The sequence below is a fragment of the Thrips palmi genome, unplaced genomic scaffold, assembly GCF_012932325.1.
Source record: "Thrips palmi isolate BJ-2018 unplaced genomic scaffold, TpBJ-2018v1 HiC_scaffold_12, whole genome shotgun sequence".
NCBI lineage: Eukaryota > Metazoa > Arthropoda > Insecta > Thysanoptera > Thripidae > Thrips > Thrips palmi.
This window is the reverse complement of record NW_023144623.1, coordinates 10,369,910-10,389,926: the sequence shown is the minus strand read 5'-3', so window position 1 is coordinate 10,389,926 and position 20,017 is coordinate 10,369,910. Positions and strand designations below refer to the sequence as shown.

Sequence of the window (20,017 nt, the reverse complement as noted above, 5' to 3'; positions counted from 1 at the left end):
GTCATGAATCAAACCAAAATTTAAATATTTTTCACCAGCAAATTTTTTAAGAGTTGGTGAGATGCATTTAAGCGGGCTTGGTGTGAGGACGCGGCTACTGTCATGTTGTTCAACTGAGATCGAGATTTGCGATCCGATCCGATTCCGATTGTTTTCTCCTCCGTTTGGGCTGTAGGTGTTCGGGTTCTCAAGTGATCAACAGAGGTAATGTTAATTCGGAAAATCTTACACGATTTAAATTGGTCTCGTGTCACTAACTTTTAAAGGATTCCCATTATTATAGAATGCTGTCACTCCTGCCCTGGAATCCTTCATGCAACCTTTCGCAATGAAACTTCAGATTAACCTTATTGTGTCGTGAAATTTGACGTGAGGAATGCAGCCAATTTTGGGGGTTGCCGACGTTCAAATTAGAGGATGATTGCAGCCTTATTTGGTACAACTTACGCTCCGCCAACGCATGCGCGCTTTTTTGCTTAGTTCAGTATCGTACATTGGTTCCAAAATCGGTATTTTTGTCGGTGCAAGGTATGCTTGGCGTTGATTTTAGGCTGCTGGTATATTCCCTCGATTATCTGTACTCGCTCCATTGTGACATAGCTTCCCCGTCTAGTAGACCATAGCTACCATCTCTAAGTTCATTCGACACGATTGTTAGTCGGGCAGGATCCAGGCGGCCCGAATGCTAAAGTTAGTGTGCTAGGTTATGGTTTAGGACTCGGCTTCCAGTTCCGACGAGACGACATTTTGCATGCGTTCATTTCGGCGACTCAGAGCAATGGTTGTAATAGCAACGGGGATTTTTTTTTCATTTTTTGGCCTTCTTGATTTTTAAGATTTTATCTAATATTGGTGATTTTGGCTCATGGATACTCAGTTTAGATCAATTTTGATAAGTGTTGTGTATATTTGACAACCTGCCTTGTAGTGTTTAAATGACCTTGTAAATTGTAGACAAAGCTATAATCACCTTTCTGGCCAATTTTCTTTTTCAATCTTATTTTTCAATGAAGGGCATCTGTATTTGAAGCCAATGGAAACAGATACACTACAATCCCCCCTCCTTCCTCTTGCCTTTGGACAACTGTATTGTCCTGGAAAAGTTGTAGATTTGCGTCAATAGTTGTCAATGCAACACTTTTGTTAATTGGAATGATAACAGTGTTCTCAATATTCAGTTAATAATCTAGTGTGTTCATTATCTTAGATCCTTTATTGTAGCACTTTCTCACTAGTTTAAACAACACATGCATTAGTTTGACTAGAGCAGTGCTTGTTGTGGCACCTGTAGGTTTAGTTAAGGTAGCTGCTGATGACCACTGTTGACTTGACTTTTCACTTCTCCTGTTTAGTCATGACTGCTGCATCACATAAAATTCTGAAATTTTTCAAATTTGGATTGATTAGGTCTTAATTTTTATAAAATATGTCATCTGTGCTCGCTGCACCAGATATGCACACAAGCCTAATTTTGTCATTAATATTGGTTTTATTGTGGTTTATTTCTCCTGTAGAGAAGCTGATTTCTTTTTAGAAGCACTTTTCCTTCTAAATTATTTTGTCATTTTGCTCTGATTGAGTGTCTATGATTAGTAGTGTATTTGCCTGTAAGAAACCTGTCATAATGGTCTTCCCTATTAAAACTTATGTTTTTATGTTTTCAGTTATTCGTCATATCTACTGCATTATTGAAGCCATGGTATGTCCTCTCACAATTTCCTGTCTTTGAACTTGAACCCAACATGTTTTGGAGGTTGTACTATCTCTGTCCTGTTTTATTATTCCTCAGACGGATACCTCCTGTTCTGACTCGGATGTTTCCAAGAATGGAAAAGATGGCCTTGCTGCTGGGTCCAGAGCCTTCCTCAACAATTCACCTTCTGAGGCTGTGGAAAATTTTAAAGCTGTCCTGGAAAAGACAAGCTGCAAATCCAATCAGGTTTGTCTTCGACTACAAATTCTAAAAACAAACCCATGCTGTAGAAGCTGAATAAATTTTAAACCGATTGCATTTTTTCTCTTACAGAAAATTCCTGTTTCTCAATTAGTTCTAAGATATGCATTGTGTCTTGCATTGATTAAGTGCAATGACTATAACCATATTGCTGAGGCGGTCACTATTTTGTTGGAGCTGATTGATTCTGGTTATGCCAATAAACTTCCATCACTCTATCTGGCTTTAGGGAAGGCTTACTTTGCTTTGAACAGGTTTGTGTTGCTTTCCTTCAAACTCTTCCCTGTCTGCTTACCCTGATTGTATTGTGTCGTGTAACACTTTTTGCTATGTTTTATTTACTCCAGGTTTAAGAGTGCTTTGGATTTTATTGATAAAGGTCTGAAAGCTATTCAAACAACTTCTAAAATTAAACAGCATATGTGGCCTGGGCTACAACAAACTATTGATGATACTATAAAGAGAATTTACACAAGGAATTGATTAAACTTCAGAAGGGTTGTAAACAGTCTCATATTCCAACAGCTCTATGCCATTTTGAAAAATGTATTGAGAATAGTGCCCATTTAATTCCAAGTCAAGAAATATACTTAACGTGAGTTGTATTCCGTCATTTTTAATTTGTGTGTTGCACTTAATCTTATCTTTATCTTTGTATCCAATTCAGAGACCCGGATTTTAAGCCATTTTTATACATACAATGTAATTCAAATTGTAAATATGCTTATCATGATTCATGCTGGAAACATCTAACGCGCATTGACCTTAATTTGGATGATCCCAAGGTACAATGACAGTTATAATACTGAAAATGCTAAATTTTAACAATGACTCTTGCAAAAACATGTTTCTCTTGTTAACTTTCCTACATCTACTTTCTTTCAGGATTTACTTGGAACATCATGTTCAGCATGCTCCTCTAAAATTAAGAACGACTCTGTTATTGTTGAAGTTAATTTAATTGGCTCAGAATTTGGATTTGATAAACCTTTATCAACATGGCTACTGGATGAAGATAAGTGTCCCAATATGAAATCGAGGTTGGTATTAATTTTGGTTTTATTTCTGACTATTGAACAAAACCACTCTTGTTCCCTTTAACAATTTTTTTCTACTATTTTACATTTAGAAATCAAGTCAAATCAAATACCTCCTCACCATTTAAAGGCAATAGCAAACCTGTTTCATCCAACGGATCTCTTACTAAGGTATAGTATTCAGAATATGTGTTAAAACACATAGGGCTGCTCGTTGGTTACAAACTTGTCAAGTCAGATTTGCTAAAACATTTCAGAGCCTTTCGTAATAGTCTATAGCCGTATATTTTCTGCTCCTACTCAAAGTTGGTCTAAATTTTAACACAGTGGGGAATGTTATTTTTGCAAATTCCTATGTTCCATTCCTTGTCGACAGTCTTGTGTGAGAAATACTGGACTCAGGACACCAGAAGCTCACAACATTTCAATGCCAAGAACAAATCCAGCACAACCTGTATATGTTTACCAGCCATTACCCCAACCAATGATTCGTCCTTTTCCATGTCCAATATACCAACCAGGATATAACTATGTGCAGGGTGTTGGGATTGTTGGGCCCAGACCAGTTTATTATATCCCACCCCCTCCTGCTCAGTGGTCCCAGTGGCCTCGAGCTGAAGCTCCCTATTTAACTGTGAATAACAATAGTTATCAGCAACCATCCTTGCAGCAACGCCCTCCAACTTGTGTGGAAGTTACCGTGTCTGATACACAGGTTCTCAGTAGTGGTACAACTTTGATTGTGCCTGTGACCCCTTCAGGGGGACCATGCAAAATTGTCAGGCCTCCTATGGTGGGAAGTCAGATCCAAACACCACACCCAAAATGCTTTTCAAATCAATGCAAGAAAACTCCTCTAAAATCAGTCACTTCTGAATTTAAGAGAGATGTTTGCCAGAAAGCTGAAGAAGAGGTTGCCTGCTGCTCTGATGGCTCAGTTAAATCAAAAGGAGAGCTGCCCAAGGAGTCACCAATTGCAGCAATTGGATCCGTTGTGGATGAATTTAAATCGGTGGTTTGGAAATTAGCTGGTAAAAGCCCTAGTACTCATGACACATCTCTCAATTCTGATGAAAGTTCTAATGCCAATATAAAATCTGTTGTGGAAGAATTCAAGAAACTGGTTCTTAGTTTGAGTGGAGAAGATAGCAGAAATGATATGAAGAAAGAAATGTCTAATTTTGTGACTAACTCACCCCAATCTCAGGACACACATCCTACATCCCAAGCATCTATGTCGGAACAGTTACTTATTAGTGAGGCGTCTACGTTGCAGGCAAAAGTTTCACCTACGGAGGATGAGAACTCATCTGAACACAGCTCAATACACTCCTCTCAAGATGATGTCAGATCTGAATTACAGGATAGGTGAGTTCCCATTGGACAAATCATTTTATTGGATTGAAATTTCATACAATTGGTTGGTTTTGTCCACTCATTGCATGTTATGTTCTGTGCTGTTTGCTGCAGCACGAAACTTGCTCATCTGCTCGATATACTTCACCAGTGTCGTAAATTAGATTTTGGATACCTGCCTTCTGAAAATGTGAGTTAAAATGAATTTCTTTATTTTTCTTAAATTTTGTGAATTCTTTTACATGCATTATGTCATCAATCGTTATTTATTTTCATATCTAGATGAATCCAGAATTACAGTGTTTTGGTCATCCCTACGTTGATTCTTCGAATTTTGTGGAACCTAATGAGATAGATGAATCGGATAAAGATCAAGCTGATTTTGTGTTTTCGTAAGTCAGAGTATTGTAGCTTAATGTTTTTAGCACAACTCAGTATCTTTTATCTGTAGCTGATTTTTGATGCTGTTCTGTTTCAGGTACTATTATTCTGTGTTTGAAAGAAATGGACTTCATAGGCTGGAGGACATTCAAGAAAAGTGGAGAACTACCATTACTGAAGACATAGGACTGCCGGAAAAGTTTACTAACAAGTATTCAAGTATGCATTTGTTTGATAAAAATTGGTGGACCTTAAATTTGATTCTTGGCTTATCTCACTTATGTATCTTGTTTTATATTGTCTTCTCCTCACAGGCGTTTCTGAATTTCTTCTGAAGTCTGAGAAATTTGCTGCCATAGATGAGTTCATTGGAACATCCGATCTGCTTCCTGATATGTTTTCAAAAGCTCAAGTTGAAATAGCGGAAAGTGTTTCTTTCCTATTGTTTTCTCAAGATTCAAATACAAATAATATAGACGAACTTAATAGTGCTGATACTTTTAATGACGCTTGGAAAATCAAAATGAATAATAATAATAATGCTCATACCCATCATAATCTTCAGTCATCAGCATCTGCAGATGATTCTGGTTCAGATCACTCTGATGATTGTGAGAGATCTGATCATGTAGCACTTAGTAATGATACCAATGATAATCCTATATGCACGAGCTCTGCAACTTTTAATTCTAACAAATCTATAGTAGCTCCAGAAGTCAATGGAATGCCTACATCTACTTCAGGCTGCAATGCCTCATCCATGGTATTTGTTTTTCCATTATTTTACTTTTCATGTTTTTAATTGTTACCTTAAAAAAAAAAAGATGGTTGTTAAATGTCGACCTTATTAAGTCTTGCCTTTAATTTTCAGGCTGATGTGTACATGAGTGATGAGGATGAGGAAATTGACTCCAGCCTTGTGATAGATGGTGTAGTAAAAGATGTGCCTCCTGAATGGAGTGGAGCCCAATCGAAACCAGTATGTATTGGTGAACATATTTTATTTTTATAAATGTCAACCTTCTGGACTTCTCTCTATTCTCACTGCGATAAATTTTTGTTACAATTTAGGATGTATTAGATAAGCAATCACAGACTGATCATATAGTAGATGTGGAGAAAGAAAATTTAGCAAAGTCAAAAGACTCACTTCTCAAAGAAGTTTCTGAGCTCAGATATGAGAAGGGGGAACTGCATCAAAGAATTGAGTCCCTTCAGTTTGTAAGTGAAATTCTTGATCTTTCAAAAACTTAAGTTAACTGTTAATTTTATAACTTGCATATTATTGAATTTTCTAGCAAATGGAAACTAATCGTGCTACCATGGAGTCACTTTATGAGTCAACTTTGAAGCAGACACAAGAGAAGCATGATGAGAAACTCCTTGAAAAGTCTTTAGAGCTGAAGGAGGTGAGATTGAAATTTGTTTTACTAACTTTCTTAACTAAAAATTAATCCTAAATCAAATTGGTTAATGTACTTGTTGCTTTTTTCTCTTGTAGATTCGAGACAAGCATTGTGCTCTGGAGCAGACTATTGTAGAACTTGAGCGTAAAAATGAGGCAAAGGAGAATGAGGTTGCCAAATTAACCTTATCCCTGCAGAAGATTCAAAGAAACCATGCGAAAGAAATGAACAATTTTGAGCAGAGGTTGCAGTGAGTGTCCACATAGAATATAATAATTATTGTATTTGAACTACTACACCTTGATCTTATTTCTCATTTTTTCTTATCTTGTTTTTAGGGAGGGCATGAAACACAAACTTGCTGAATCCATCAAACAATCTAAGCATTACATCCAGTTATGGAAAGATTTCTGCGATTTCAAAATTAACAAGTAAGAACAATTTCGTTCAAAGCAAGTAAAAATGAATGAATAGTCAATTTAACTGTGATCTTTTCTAATTTACAGATATAATCAAACCTGTAATGACAGGATAAATGTACTCTCACAGCTGAGAGATATGGTATCTGACTCAGTACACCCAACCAAATCTGATTTAAGTACAATGATTGAAAAGTATGAAGACAGCATGATTGCTGTGACTCAAAAAAACGCTGAAGTCAATGTATGTGTTCTTTACTATAAAAATGAATATTTCTAGATTGTGTGTTTGGCTAATTTTTTTTTTTTTTTTTTTTTTTGTTAATTTGCGTTTTTTAGGACATTTTTAACAAACAGATGGATAGGATGAAAAGTGGTTTGGAGGTCCAGTTACCTGCAGTTGTAGATGTCCCCGATTTGATGAACATGCCCTACCCTCCTGAAGGAGTGTTTGATCAATTACGTACTGTTATTAAGCCAAAGCAAGAAGATTTCTCTGTTCCTCAGAACCATTTCCTGGGTGGTTCACGATTTTTTCCTCCTCGTACTTTTAATGGTCTGCAGTCTAGAGAAAATGAGGTATGAATATTTTGTGTACATTAAAAACTAAATTAAAATGGTATGCATGTTTATTTGTTTTGTTTTTGTTTTAAACATCAATGCCATGTTTTCAGGGATTTGGATCAGGTTCTAGTTCTTCTCTATTTGGCCAGGGTCATAATGAAACACACCATCTATGGAATACTCCCTCTATCTCTTTTGATGTTAACAACACAGGAAACTCACAATACCATCAGGTATGCAAATCCAACTGTTGCAAGATGAGACAATCTTTGTCCAGACAAAATTTTACTAAATTTTGGTTTGTTTCAGGGATTTGGATCTTCCAATCCAATTATGCAGCAACCTTCTTTGAATTTAATGCCTAACCTGATGTATCAGTCTTCCACACAAAATCCGATGCTTGCCCAGCGCACTACTCCTAGTCCTTCCCTTTCCCTCTCTTCTGTGAATGGATCGGCTTTCACCTCGAATGCTTCCACTCCCGGTTTGTCCACTCCACTTGGTTCTCTTGCTGCTCCTGGTTCTAAAATTCCACCTTTGGGACCCCCCAGTCAGAAGCATCTTGGAAACCCAACACCAGTGATCAGCCAGGTGTGTTGTGTGGTCTTACATTCTCCATAATTATTGAATTGTGTATTTTGGTTTTCTGAGATTTTGTATGATGTTAAATTTTAGCCTGTGAAGACAACAGCAAGTCCAGTGCCTTCCAGTGCACCTGCTCCTGTTTCTCCCCCTCAAGGAGCTATTCCAAAACCTCGAGTTCAGACTGCAACTGCATCCATGACGCCCATCGTTCCCTCCAAACCTAAACCCGTTCTGAAGGGAGTCAGGGGACATGAGTCAAATTATGAAAAATTAATGAGAAATTTACAAAAAATGTTCCCTACTAGAACCGAGTAAGTGCATTTCTTAGTTTCTATAATACAGAGATCCAGAAAGACTTGACTTCTGATTCCTGAAAACTTTAATTTGCAGCATGGAGCTCACTCAAGCCTTAAAACTTGCCCGAGAGCGTAACAATAACAGCTTGTCGTCTCTTTCTCATTCTGAGATTGTGTCCAGAGTTGAAGAAATTCTCAACACATTCCGAAAGCAGAGTAAGTTGAATTGTCAAAACTAGTTACAATAAGAATTTTATTGCTATTTAGTAGAAGGAGTGGAAGATTAGTAAACCCTGCTGGATCATGCCGCATCATAAGCCCTCCTTCCCCACAACCCGTTCTTAATCCCCTACCAAACTCCCCCTGGCATCTGCTATGCCCTTTGTAAGTCCAATTTGGAAGCGGTTGAAATCAGTCCGTTTATTTGGCTCAATGCCTCCTTGGACAACTCCCACCTTCCATAAGCCTGATGCCAGCCAGCTCACACTAGCTAGAGTCCTGGATTTAGGAACCAATCCAGACTGCATATTTGGTTAAATTGTACCTTACCTGTTCCTTGTCACATTTTTAAAAAATTACTCTTTGCAGCATCAATGAGCTGGGAGAAATTTGGACAAGCAGCATGGGGTACAGCCAAAACGCCTGTTATTGAGTGGGAAGGACAGGAACAAGATGAGTGTTGTATTTGCATGGCTCCAATGCAGGCAAGGGAAGTTTATACTTTGGAATGCAAGCATGCATTTCATAAAGACGTGAGTTTCTTTTTCTGTATGATAGTCCTGTTTGAGTTGAATGAATTTTTTGTTATTGTGTTTTAACTGTTTACCCTTGCTTTCAGTGCATCAAGAAATGGCTTGAGCAGGAAAGTGTGTGTCCAAATTGCAGAACACATTCAACTATGGTTGATGAGTTCCCCCCATTGGGTTGATTTGTTTCCCTCTTAAGGTATAGATTTTTGTTCTTTCTTTTTTAAAAATTACATTTTTTTTGTTTTGCCTCCCCAACCAATGTGAACTTTTTTACTAAGTGTCTCCATACCAGAACCATATTATTGTTTATTTTCTGTGACATGGTATGGATGTTATCCATGCAGTTTTATCTTGTGACTGCATTTTTTAAAAAAAGTAGCTTGATTTTCTCTTTAATGGTAAATAAATCATTGCCAGTTCATGATTTTATTTTTTGCTCTCTTCCTGCACTTAATCCATTGCAACTTGCCTTGAGTATTCCATATAGTATGACACTTCAGAGAATTTTCTATGCTGGTCCCTGATTGAAGGGAACCTCTCATTTTCAAATATTTTGTCTTGTCATAACAGGATTTTTATTTTGCTGTCAAACTTCTTGACTTTTTGTCACAGCCTCTCAGTATTGATACATTTCATCAGTTCTCACTTGTATCTTGTTGGTGCTGACATTGAGTAAATAACAATTCTAAGTTCACACTGATTTGTGTGCCTTTCCTTTTTCAATTTAACACAAATCATAGTTAAAATAATTCATGCTGTACATTCCCACCTTGAATAAAACTACAAAATTATAAAATGTAGCTGATTGGCATCTTGTTAGCCAAGCTTACAGTTTCCTTCTGTTATGGGTTGGTTGTTGCATAGAGTATCTAAGTTTCGTGATGTGCAGAATTATGTATGGCTTAATGTTGACAATGGTGTTGTTGAAAGTTTGTCACCCAATAATGTTCTAGATGACAGTGATGCAATGTAGGCTGGTATCACTCAATAAAGTGATTATTGGATGCTCAAACTTTCTTAATTGTTTAAAAGACTGAAGCTGATTGAATATGCATGTTTGTTTGTTTGTTGAAGAATAGGTATTACATCGTGGCCTTTTCTTTGTTTGTCTATTATTGCCCCAGCCATTAATTTTTTTATTGTTTATTATGAAAATCAGTGTAATGCTTTAATTGGAGGGACTGTGACTTGAATTTGAATAGCTGTAGCATATTCTGTAGATGTTAGATTTTAACATGAATTAATTTATGTTTCCACTTAAACTATGCACAGAGATTGCATAAGCCTACCTAAGCCACATTCATTATTAGCTGTAATGTGATGACTTATAGATCATACACTTTGCTTCTCTGTGTTATTGCTTAGTTCAGTGTTGATGAGTTGGATAATATGTTAAAGATTTCATATCATTCTCTCCTAATTGTCTTCTCCACATTTACCTTCCATTTTAGAACAAATGTCAATCATACTCCTTATTTCTGAATAACATTCAAATTACGTATTGCTACTCTATATTGGCTTTCATATAATATGACTCTACTGATGTGCCTTAGTAGAGCCACTTGTGCCTTACTGTAACATGATTGCTCATATAATTACTGCTTTATTATATCCTTTATATTTCATGATAAATACCTTCTTATTTTATCATATTTATTCTTTAATGAAAAATATATTTCCTAATGAAAAAGCTTTGGTTTTTTAGTATCTTCCCATAAACATTCCCCTAATCTCGCTGTTCCTGCAGGAGAAAACATTGCATGAAAGAAGTTTTCCACAAGAAGTAAACAAAAACAATTACTTTACTGATTCAAAGGACCAAACATAACATGAACACAGCTTAACAAATGCAGGAGCGCAACATTTTCGTCGACACTCTTTATCACATCTTAGACACCCCCTGCCTAAGCGCTCATGAACACAATTGAGGTAACAGGCCCTCTCAGTCGGGATGGCGGGACGCACAGTGGACCCGCGCGGCTCTAGTTGAGGTTGTTGGTGCAGGGCTGCTGCACGTAGTTGAGGCAAAAGCCCCGGTTGCCCGCGTCGTTGGGCGCCTCCACGTTGTTGGTGTGGTAGGCCAGCCGGAAGGGCTTGACCGTGCCTGCAACGGAACGGAAACGGAAGGGGGCGTTTCAATCAACAAAACAAGACACACACTGTAAAATGTGAAAGGGAAGGCGGTGGACTGACTGAAGACGGTGGACGGCGTGGTGCCGATCTCGGCGCTGAGCGTGCCGCCGCAGAGGCGGTCCACGCAGGTGGAGGTGGCCGGCCCCATGGACACGCGGCCCACGTTGTTGACGCAGGGAATGACCAGCCAGTCCGCGTTGCACTGCGCGCTGCCCGTCATGGAGCTCAGCGGCGTCTGGCCCTGCGTGTTGCCCGACAGGGTGAAGGAGTGCGTCCGGTTGTTGACTGCAGAGAGACAGAGCATCGCGTCACACACCAAAAGCACTTTGTCGTGCCTTTTTCAAAAATAAAATGAGAAAAATGTTGTTTTACTTGTGTCGGTGCACTGGGTGTACTGGATCCCGCAGAAGTTCCTCTCCATCCGGACGCAGATGGAGTAGTCCTGGTTGGAGAGCTGCAGGCCGGCGTTGGGGTCGTAGTTGAAGGACTTGATGGTGCCGGACACCCCCGTGAAGTACTGCAGGCAGCCCTCCTCGGCTGCAGCAGCAACAACAACAGCATGGTCAAGAGCACGGTTCACAGTCGCGCCGGGGCCGGACGGGGCGGCCGTCAGAGAGGAACAGGGACAAGTTGGCGTGGACCGGCCCTGCCGCCGCGCCGCCGCTCCTGTTGGATGGGGCCAACACTTCATACGTGAGGCGCGATTTGTAGCAGCACGCAGCTCCCGACAGCCGGCAGCCCTGCGGCGGCCCTTCCCCTCCCCGGCGACGACGGCGCCATTAATTCCCTCCGATTACGCGAGTCGTCGCGGCCGAGGCAAGGAGGCGGCCCGACAGCGAAACAGGAGCTAATCATAAAAAGTCGAGCCGAAAACTGGAACCGCTGTCCACTGTCCGTCCGGCCGGCCGCGGACTGGACCTGCGGCGGCGGCGAGTCGGCAGAAGCGAGTCGGCACTCGCTGGATTCGTAAATGGCGGTTCTGGTTCGCGAAACGGCGGAAGGCCGAAGGAAGGCAGCCGAAGGCGGAGGGAGGCGCGAAAGTGCCGGAGCGGCAAGCGGCGGCGGCACACGTCTCGGACACAAGGAGTCGCACGGCAAGAGGGCGGAAATTAAACTCCGAACATAAACGCGACGCTCGTAACCCTTTCGGCCTTTCGGGACGCAGTCCGGTCCCTCGCGGTCCTCGCGGCGCGTCAAGAGTCTGCCTCTCTCGCACCGATCCGCGACGCGCGGAGGAGAGCGAGAGGGACAGAGAGGGACTGCTCGGAAGCAGCCAGCTGGCGGACCTGGCGGATGAATGACCACGGAGCCCCAGCGGACTGATTCCGAGAGTCGTTTTCGTCGCTCTGTCTCTCTCGCACCTTGCACGGGACGCCGCATGAGTGCGAGAGAGACAGGCCAACGAAAAGGCAAGGACACTCGGAATCAGTCGGCGAATGAATGGCGAGGCGGGGAGCGGCTCGGACTTCCCTTCCCCGTTCCCCGGCAGACCGGCAGGCCGGCAGGTGGCGCTGGCGGCAGGCGGCGGTAGCGGCGGCTCCCGAAGCGAGATAGTGCGCCACATACAAATCGCCGCACTCGCCGCCTCGCCTCGCCTCGCCTCTCTCGCCCGGCAGTCGGTGGCGAGCAAACAGCAGTCGGCTCACTCACTCACACACGCTTATCGCTGGCCGCACTTTGCCGCAATTTGAGGCCATTTTCCGACCGCGTCGGACCGCGCCGATTTCTCATCATCTTCCCGCGGATACATCGATACCACGTGGCCGGGGGCTCCAGGAGGCTGGTCCCGAACTGAGCTCCGTCTCTCTCGCGCTCAAGGGGCGTCGCGCGGGGGTGCGAGCGAGAGACGGCGAAGAAAGCACTGTTCGGAGTCAGACTGGGTGCCGGGCAGTGCCGGGCAGTGCTGGGGAGGACGAGGCCTTAGGACGGGGTGCTCGGAGGCGTCGGGAGTCGGGAATCCGCCGCTGGATAAGGAGTATAAGGAGGGCATTAAGCAGGAGGAGTCTGGAGAGTCCTGGAGAGCCACGCGATAAAAATCGAGGCAGATGCCGGGGGAATATTTGTTCGGCCGATGAATTCGGGGCGGGGCGGGGCGGGGCGGGGCGTAGTGAAGTACGCCGGCCTATTTGGACCGGCGTGGCGCCCTCCAGCCAGTGTCACCTGTCGGATGCTACCGGGCGGGGCGGGGCGCTAGGCCGTGTTCCTTCCTACGCGGTGTTTGACTACGAGATCGGAGATTTGGTCGTGGCGCTGCCGCGCTGCCGCTCCACGCCGGCCACGCCTTGACTCTAAATCTCCCAAAGAGATAAATGGGTCCGAAAACGCGCTGGCCTCCTCCCTTCACCCTTCGACGGAAATGCCGGAATTTTGATAGGCGGGTCCCAATTAAGGGTCCATACCTTCCGAAAGGGTTGCTCTTCCCTGCCCTCGCGCGCACAGCCGCGTGGCCGCGTGGCCCTTTCGCGGTTTGAAATATTGTCCAGCAATGCGAGGTATCCAATTAAGAGGGCTAACTAGATCACGTTTCTCGTCCGCTGGCCACGTCGCCGCCGGCGCGGCCTGCACGGCCTGCTGCATGGCCTCCATGGCCTGCATGGTTCATACGGCATTCCGCTCGGGATGCACGGCCAGATTGTCACGCGGCACTGAAACGCGACCCGCGTCGACGCGGTGCTCGCTGCCCGCTCGCGGCTTCGACCGCCACGGCCCGCCGTTCGGGCCCTGGGGCTCCACGTCGTCGAGGAGGACAAGGACGCCGGCCGACTCTTGTCTTTGTCTTTGTCCTTTTCGAGTGCATTACCGCCCCGCGCGTCGTATCGCGCTGTCCCGTTCTGTTCCGACACGGCGCCCGTCGTGCCCCTCGTTTACCGGTTGACGGCCACGTGCTCCCCGCGGCCACGCGCGTGCGCTACAGGTGCAGGGAAAGTAGGATGGCCCGGCCATCCCGGCGACAAGCCGACAAGCCGACAAGCCGGCCTCGGCACTCTGCACTCACCGCGGTACGTCGAGCTGCAGGGGATCTGGCAGATCTTCACTTTCCAGTTCCTGGCGAACGAAGGGCCGCTGGTGACGAACGTCAGAGTGACGGGGTTCGTCACGCCCATGCCGGCGTCCACGTACACTGTAAGCAGGAAGCCAGGAAGAAGGTGAGGTGGAGCAAGCGGGGCAAGCCTCGCGTGAGGCCCCCACGCGGCACCGCCACTCGGAGGCGCCGCGGCACGGAGCCCTTTTCCAGGGAAGCAGTTCGACTCCCGTCGGCCGCCCGTTCCTCGGACGGTGAGTCACAGGGCACAGGGCCGAAGGGCTTCCAGCGAGGGGAGCGTAGTGGCGTCCGAAACCTGGAGGGCAAGGACGTACTGTGGTTGCCGGTGTTGACGCCGCAGATGGCCGGCACGGGGCTGCCGCCCGACACGATGAACTGGTCGTTGCTGCACACGTGGTTCATCGGCTCCGGGCCCTGGATGTTGAACTGGTCAAAGTCCAGTCTGAAAACAACAAACAAAAACATCAGCAACACCTTTGATTAAACGCACGCGCTTTTTTTGCGCGCAGGAACAGAGGCGCCTGCCGCCGGGACAGGACCCTTTTCTTTTTCCTTTCGGGAGCAGGCTTCAGGCTTTCGTGGCCGCCGTGCCGCTACACTATCTCGACCAGATTCCGATTGCGGGCTGGCGGTGGCTCGCGGGGGCTCGCGGGCGGTGCATTAATTAGCAGTGTCGGCGCACCTGAACTGACAAATGTCGGGCCGGGCCTTGTGGATGGTGAGCTGGCAGGAGCCGGTGCCGTCCGAGGCGCTGGGGTAGCCCGCGTTCGTGAAGTACGTGCAGTTCTCCCTGGTGCTCTGGCCGCAGGTCGCCATGACTGCAACACAAAAGCCCTTTGAAAAACAACAAAAACAAAAAGGGATTTTCCACAAAAGAAAATTTAGGGCCTTTATCAAGAATTTTAGTTGGTGCAAACGGCGGGTTTGTTGGTTCCAGCATCGTCGCCGCCTGTCTTCAACTACATTCGGGCCTGCTTAGACGGCGGGTCCAGGATGGGCGCTTTGGCCGACTCGGCGAGCACAGTGTGCACTTTCCACCCACGGCCCACGCCCCCCTTACGCAACGCGACCAGAGGACGGACCGACAGCACGGCGTCGCGGCGTCGCGGCGCGGCCCGGGGCGTCGCATTGTAGTGCGTCACGGAGGGTGGACGGCGCCCTGGCGCGTGACGCGGGCCTTACGTCGGGGATGACGCCGCGCCGTCGCCACGTCGCTCTGTCTCTCTCGCACCCTAGCGGGCCTTGCGGGCCTTGCGGGGCGGCCCGTGAGTGCGAGAGAGACAGAGCGACTCTGCAGAGTGTCGCACTCGTCGCACTCACACACGCAGCAGACGCCGAAGCTGTTGGCGCACGGCCCGGACGGCATGCCGCCCCTGGCGCCGCACTCCGCCACTGCGAGGCAGGTGCCGTTGTCTCCGGACACGGCGGCGCAGGGCTGGTTGTCGAACTGCACCACGGTGAACAGGGACAGGACTGCGGACAGACAGACAAGCCATTTTGGAAAACGGCGTCAAGCCAACGCGTGACGCTGCTGGAGGCGTGCTGCTCGCTTACACCTGGCGTCCCTGTTGTTGGGCGTGGTCTCGTACGGCGGCTGCTGCAGCTGCTGCAGCTGCTGGGGGTTGACGGTGGCCGTCACGAAGCCGCCGTGGTGGTGGTAGCCGCCGGCCGCCGTCTTGGCCGTCTGCAACCGGGCAACCGTCTCACTTGCACACCCCTCCAGAGAGCTTCAATTCAATAAAAACGCGTCGCGACGCACACTGTAAACAAACCGCCGCGCGGGGAATCTCCGCGCGATTGCCGTTTGATGGACGGGACGGCGATCCGCGAGCGATTCGCGAGATTGGTCTGGAGGGGGGGGGGTCGCGTTCCTCAGGCGGTCGGCGAGTCTGTCTAGCTAGGCGAGCCTGGCGAGCCGACTGCTCCGGTTGTGGGCAAAATTAAAGCGGAATCCCTGAGTGCCTGAGTGCCAGTGTGCCAGTACGTCTCGCGAGTCGAGTCGTGCACAGTGCAGTTACCGGCTGGACGGACAAACTATAGGCTCTTTTTTTGTTTGCTTTTTTTGCGCGCGCGGCGTTCTATTTTTCTTTTTCTGGACTTTCCGCGTTGAAAACGCTCGCGGCCGTGGCCGCGCACAGTGTGGGTGCTGACCCACTAAAAGCAAAGTTGATAAACGGCAGGAAAAGGACGAAAAATTGGGGAGGTCGCGTGGACAGTGCGAATGAGCAAGCGACCTGTTCCCTTTGTTGTTACACTGGACAGGTGCGACAGAGAAAAGGGGGGGGGAGGGAATTCCGTGCCGCTGGCGCCGGGCGCCGGGCGGGATCCGCTGCTCTACTTTTGCTGCTGTCACCGCAGCATTAATCACAACGACAAAATCACGCGCGGAATTCCGCTGCCGGCTGGCTTGCTGATTATACAGGCTCTCGTCGCGCCGTCTCTCTCGCACTCGTGGGTCGTCCGCAGGGGTGCGAGAGAGAGAAAGAGTGTGGTGGTGGTTGGTGTGTAATCACGCCCGGTGCTTGCCTACCGGTTTCAGCCTGCGCCGCATGCCGTGCAGAGGCCGCCTCTGCCGGGCGCCCTGGCCGCCCTGGCCGCCCTGCCTGTCGTGATGGGGGTGGTGCGGCTGCGGCGTCTGCGGCGTCGTCGACTCCTCGGCGGCGGCGAAGGAGCTGAGCAGCGCCAGCAGCAGCGCGACGCCCAGGAAGGCCACGATCCTCGTCAGCGTCATGGTGCGGTCCTGGAAGCAGGAGGCTGATGACGAGGACCAACACAACACGCAGGGCCGCCCGGCCCGGCAGGGTCGGTGGGGCGGCGGCCTCCTCCAACACGCACGTCGCGGCCACGGCGGCCACGGCGGCCACTCCTCCCGGTGGGAACGGGACGGAACAGACACTAGTCGCAATTATTTCGAGAGACGATTTGATTTTCCGGGACGGGGCAAGGCCCTCGGACGAGTAGAAGAACTGAGAACGGACAAGCGCGGCGACGTTTCGGTTGTTAGCCTAGACGCCACTGCACGCTGCTTCCAAGCAGTGTCGTCGCTCTGTCTCCCTCGCACCCCGACGGCGCCGACGGCCCGCCCCGTGAGTGCGAGAGGGACAGAGCGACATGACGACGACGGCCTGCTGCTGGCTCGCTAAATCAACCGGGCGCCCCGCTGCTCCAACGCGCGCGAGCCGCGAAGTCTCATCACTGGACTCGTCCGGATTTTAAATCGGCCATCCGCCGACGCGTTCCTAATTACGCATAATGGCTCTGCGCGGTGGTCGGCGCGGTCCCCCACTGGGTTACTTATAAGCCGCAGCAAAACGATAAGCGAGCACGCCTTGGCGGGTCTTGGCGGCGGCGGGGCGCGAACCCGGGCCGGGGGGCACTGGTGGCGCGCTGGAGGCACCTGTGCTGACGGCGGCTGGTGCGGGTGCGGGTCCGGAGCGCGGGATGGGCGGGATGGTGACTGCGGGAGGCGACGCCCGCCCGGGGCCTTTTATCATTTCACAGCGCGGAGCAGCGCGGAGCAGCGCGGCCGTTGTCTGTCTCCGTCTCCCTCGCACTCACGGGGCGCCCCGTTCCGGTGCGAGAGAGAGGAGGCGGCGCCACCTGCCGTGACAAGCACGCGCACGGCTCGGTGTGTCACGGCGTGTCACGCGCGACGTAACGCTGCCGGCTCGTTCCGGACTTTCGTCGCCCTGTCTCTCTCGCACTCGCGGGCCGCCTCGTGTGGGTGCGAGAGAGGCAAGTGCTGTTCGGAGTCGGCGAGCCGCCCCGCTGGCACGCGCTTGGCCTTCCGTGACCTCACACCGCGGGCACCGCCAGCACAGCGCACTGCGCCGCACTGCGCGCCCAGGACGACAAGACGGACGTTGTTGTGTCGCCTTCCCGTTTTCGTTTTCGCTGTTCCATTCAGCCGTCGGCTCGTCGTCTCCGTCTACCGCTGGCTGCCGATAGTAGCCAGGCGCCCCTTTCCCCGAACTTACATGACGCGCAGGCCGGTCACCAACAGCGTCGCTCTGTCTCTCTCGCACTCGCGGGGCGCCCCGTTCGGCTGCGAGAGAGACAGAGGGCGGCCTGCAGCCGCGACACGAAAGCGCGCGCGCGCTGCCGCCGGCGGTACTCGAACCCGCGTCGCGTCCAGGCCGTGAGTACCCCTCTCCTCGCGCCGCTCGCGCCTGCCTTTCCCAACCTGCACACACTCCCTGCCTCCCTCCCGATAAGTTTACGAGTCCCCATTCAGGACCATCGGGGCAGCATCCTCAACAATCTGCCTCCAGATCTCTGCTTCACCTCGACGGGGACATGCATCGCGTCTCGTCCTCTCTGGTCTCTCGTCCGCCGCGCTGCCCAGGCGCTGCCCAGGCACTGCCGGCCGTCTGCCGTCTGCCGTCCCGGCTGGGCCGGCTGGCTGTGCCGTGTGCGGGTTGCCTGGCCGACGGTCCGGCGCGCCGCGTCCGTCTGTCTGTCCGCCTGTCCGTCCGTTCGCCCGTGGAGACGTGTCGGGTCCAGGGGCGGGCCCAGGCGGGTCGGCCAAAGGGGTGAAATACGCGTCACATTAATGGAGCCACTCGTCGGGGCACAGGCTGCGTCGCCACGCGGGCATCTCCCTCGCACCGCGGCAGCGGGACGCCCCGTGAGTGCGAGGGAGACGGCACACTGTTCGGAAGCAGACTCCGGGCAGGGCCCCCGTGGGGTTTGGGTGCTGATAGAGATAGCAGACTGGAAGAATGTGGCACGACGGTCCTAAAAGATGAACAGGAAGGGAGTTTTAGTGAATGGAGGCGTGTGACACCTTTATACACGTTACAGTTACACCCGTCGGCGGGGACGTCCATATTTCACGTGTGCCTCAGACAATGTTTTGCCCCCTGCCCTCTGACGGACACTCATGGGCAAATTCTACTGTGTGGGGGCCCCCACCGGCCCCCACAACTTCAAAAAAATAAATATAGAAATCAATTGACTGTTGCAACCATTGTTTCTTAAGAAACAAGGTATTTGTTTCTCAAGCTTGAACGCGCAAAAAAAAACCTGCAACCTGCAACATTGGTGGTATGCGTACGCCACCGGATCGACTGGAGATTAACTTGTCCTCTCGGCTTTACAGCTCGAATGTATCTGAGGCTCAAAATAAAAGAGCGACAAAATAAAAGTGTCGGAGTGGAGTCTGTGTGTGTGAGAGAGAGGAGTGTGTGTGTGTGCGCGCATAGCCCTGGCTCCGGCGGTGTCCGTGCTGCTGCCCCTTTGGCAAAGTCTGTCGGGCCTGCACTGCACTGCGGACTTCTCACGTTGCGTTTGCATCGAAATCATGCAAAAATGGGCGCTGGCCGCGGCCGGCCGGGGCTTGCCGGCGAGTAGGAATTGCAACATTTTGTTCCCCGCCGGGGAAAAGTTTCCGGTACATGGCTCGACTCGACGTGGCCGGTAGGCCTTTCAAACAGCTTTGTTTACAACGCGCGGCCGAGCCTTGATGTCTGATGCCCCGCGCGTTTTGCGTATCGCCGTCAAGTCCGGGTTAGACTCTGGGCCGCACTCGACCGGCAAGTCTGCCAATGGCGGGAAAGGTTAGGTTAGGCTGAGTCCAGGTTAAAGCACAAAAATGCCGAAACTGAGAACCGCGAAGAAAGATGTCGATCCGCGTGGCTTTTGCATCAAAGTCGACCCCATTTGACGCAAGCAGATGCCAACAGTGTAGCAGTGCCTGCCAGTGTGTGTGTGTGTGCGCGCGCGCGAAGTAAAGCGTGAAACCTCGATTATGCCCCTCTATCTCACGTCACATCTGAATCTGTGCGCCTCACCGCCACTCTTCTCGGTGCCATTCATAAATGAAAAATACTACTCGTCAGGATAGTGGCAGAAGCGGCAGAGGCGCGCGCTGTGTGTGTGTGCGTTGCGATAAATCAGATGGAAATATTTAAACATGCGTGTGCAAGACAACAAACAGCTTGTGCGTGTGATGAGACCACGGGACCGAGACTAAAGCAGGCCACTGCGCCGGGATGCACTCAGCTGCATTTCAAATTTTTAAATTTTAAATTTCAGCAAACGCTTTTCTACAGCTTTCCAGGCAAGCCACCAACCAAGAGAAGAATCCCTTCGA

The 20,017-nt window shown here is 49.0% G+C and overlaps 2 protein-coding genes across 2 annotated transcripts; one reads left to right on the top strand and one right to left on the bottom strand.

Moving 5' to 3' along the window:
• The first annotated feature begins 154 nt into the window (after positions 1-154).
• LOC117639988 lies at positions 155-9,176 on the top strand. Its single transcript, XM_034376123.1, is given in 28 exon segments — positions 155-204; positions 284-436; positions 1,665-1,699; positions 1,790-1,939; positions 2,027-2,208; positions 2,302-2,408; positions 2,411-2,549; positions 2,622-2,739; positions 2,840-2,994; positions 3,084-3,162; positions 4,199-4,359; positions 4,462-4,537; positions 4,630-4,739; positions 4,826-4,947; positions 5,043-5,491; positions 5,600-5,707; positions 5,800-5,949; positions 6,027-6,137; positions 6,230-6,384; positions 6,473-6,565; positions 6,641-6,797; positions 6,893-7,132; positions 7,228-7,350; positions 7,427-7,708; positions 7,793-8,013; positions 8,093-8,214; positions 8,587-8,750; positions 8,837-9,176. Coding segments are annotated over 27 exon segments (3,918 nt in total). The 5' UTR covers positions 155-204; positions 284-417; the 3' UTR covers positions 8,927-9,176.
• Positions 9,177-10,531: 1,355 nt separating this feature from the next.
• Positions 10,532-18,252, bottom strand: LOC117639989. Its single transcript, XM_034376124.1, has 9 exons — positions 18,208-18,252; positions 15,478-15,607; positions 15,244-15,396; positions 14,606-14,741; positions 14,238-14,365; positions 13,876-14,001; positions 11,253-11,417; positions 10,941-11,165; positions 10,532-10,851 (listed from the first exon to the last, which is right to left on the bottom strand). Exons 1-9 carry the CDS (start codon positions 18,223-18,225, stop codon positions 10,730-10,732), a joined length of 1,203 nt encoding a protein of 400 aa, XP_034232015.1. The 5' UTR covers positions 18,226-18,252; the 3' UTR covers positions 10,532-10,729.
• Between the last annotated feature and the right edge of the window lie 1,765 nt (positions 18,253-20,017).

Bases quoted from the DNA above. Each gene is read 5' to 3' on its own strand.
- LOC117639989 (XM_034376124.1), bottom strand. The intron at 14,002-14,237 runs GTACGTCCTTGC...TCCTGCTTACAG, and splicing joins CGTCAACACCGGCAACCACA to TGTACGTGGACGCCGGCATG. The intron at 11,166-11,252 runs GTAAAACAACAT...GTCTCTCTGCAG, and splicing joins CACCCAGTGCACCGACACAA to TCAACAACCGGACGCACTCC.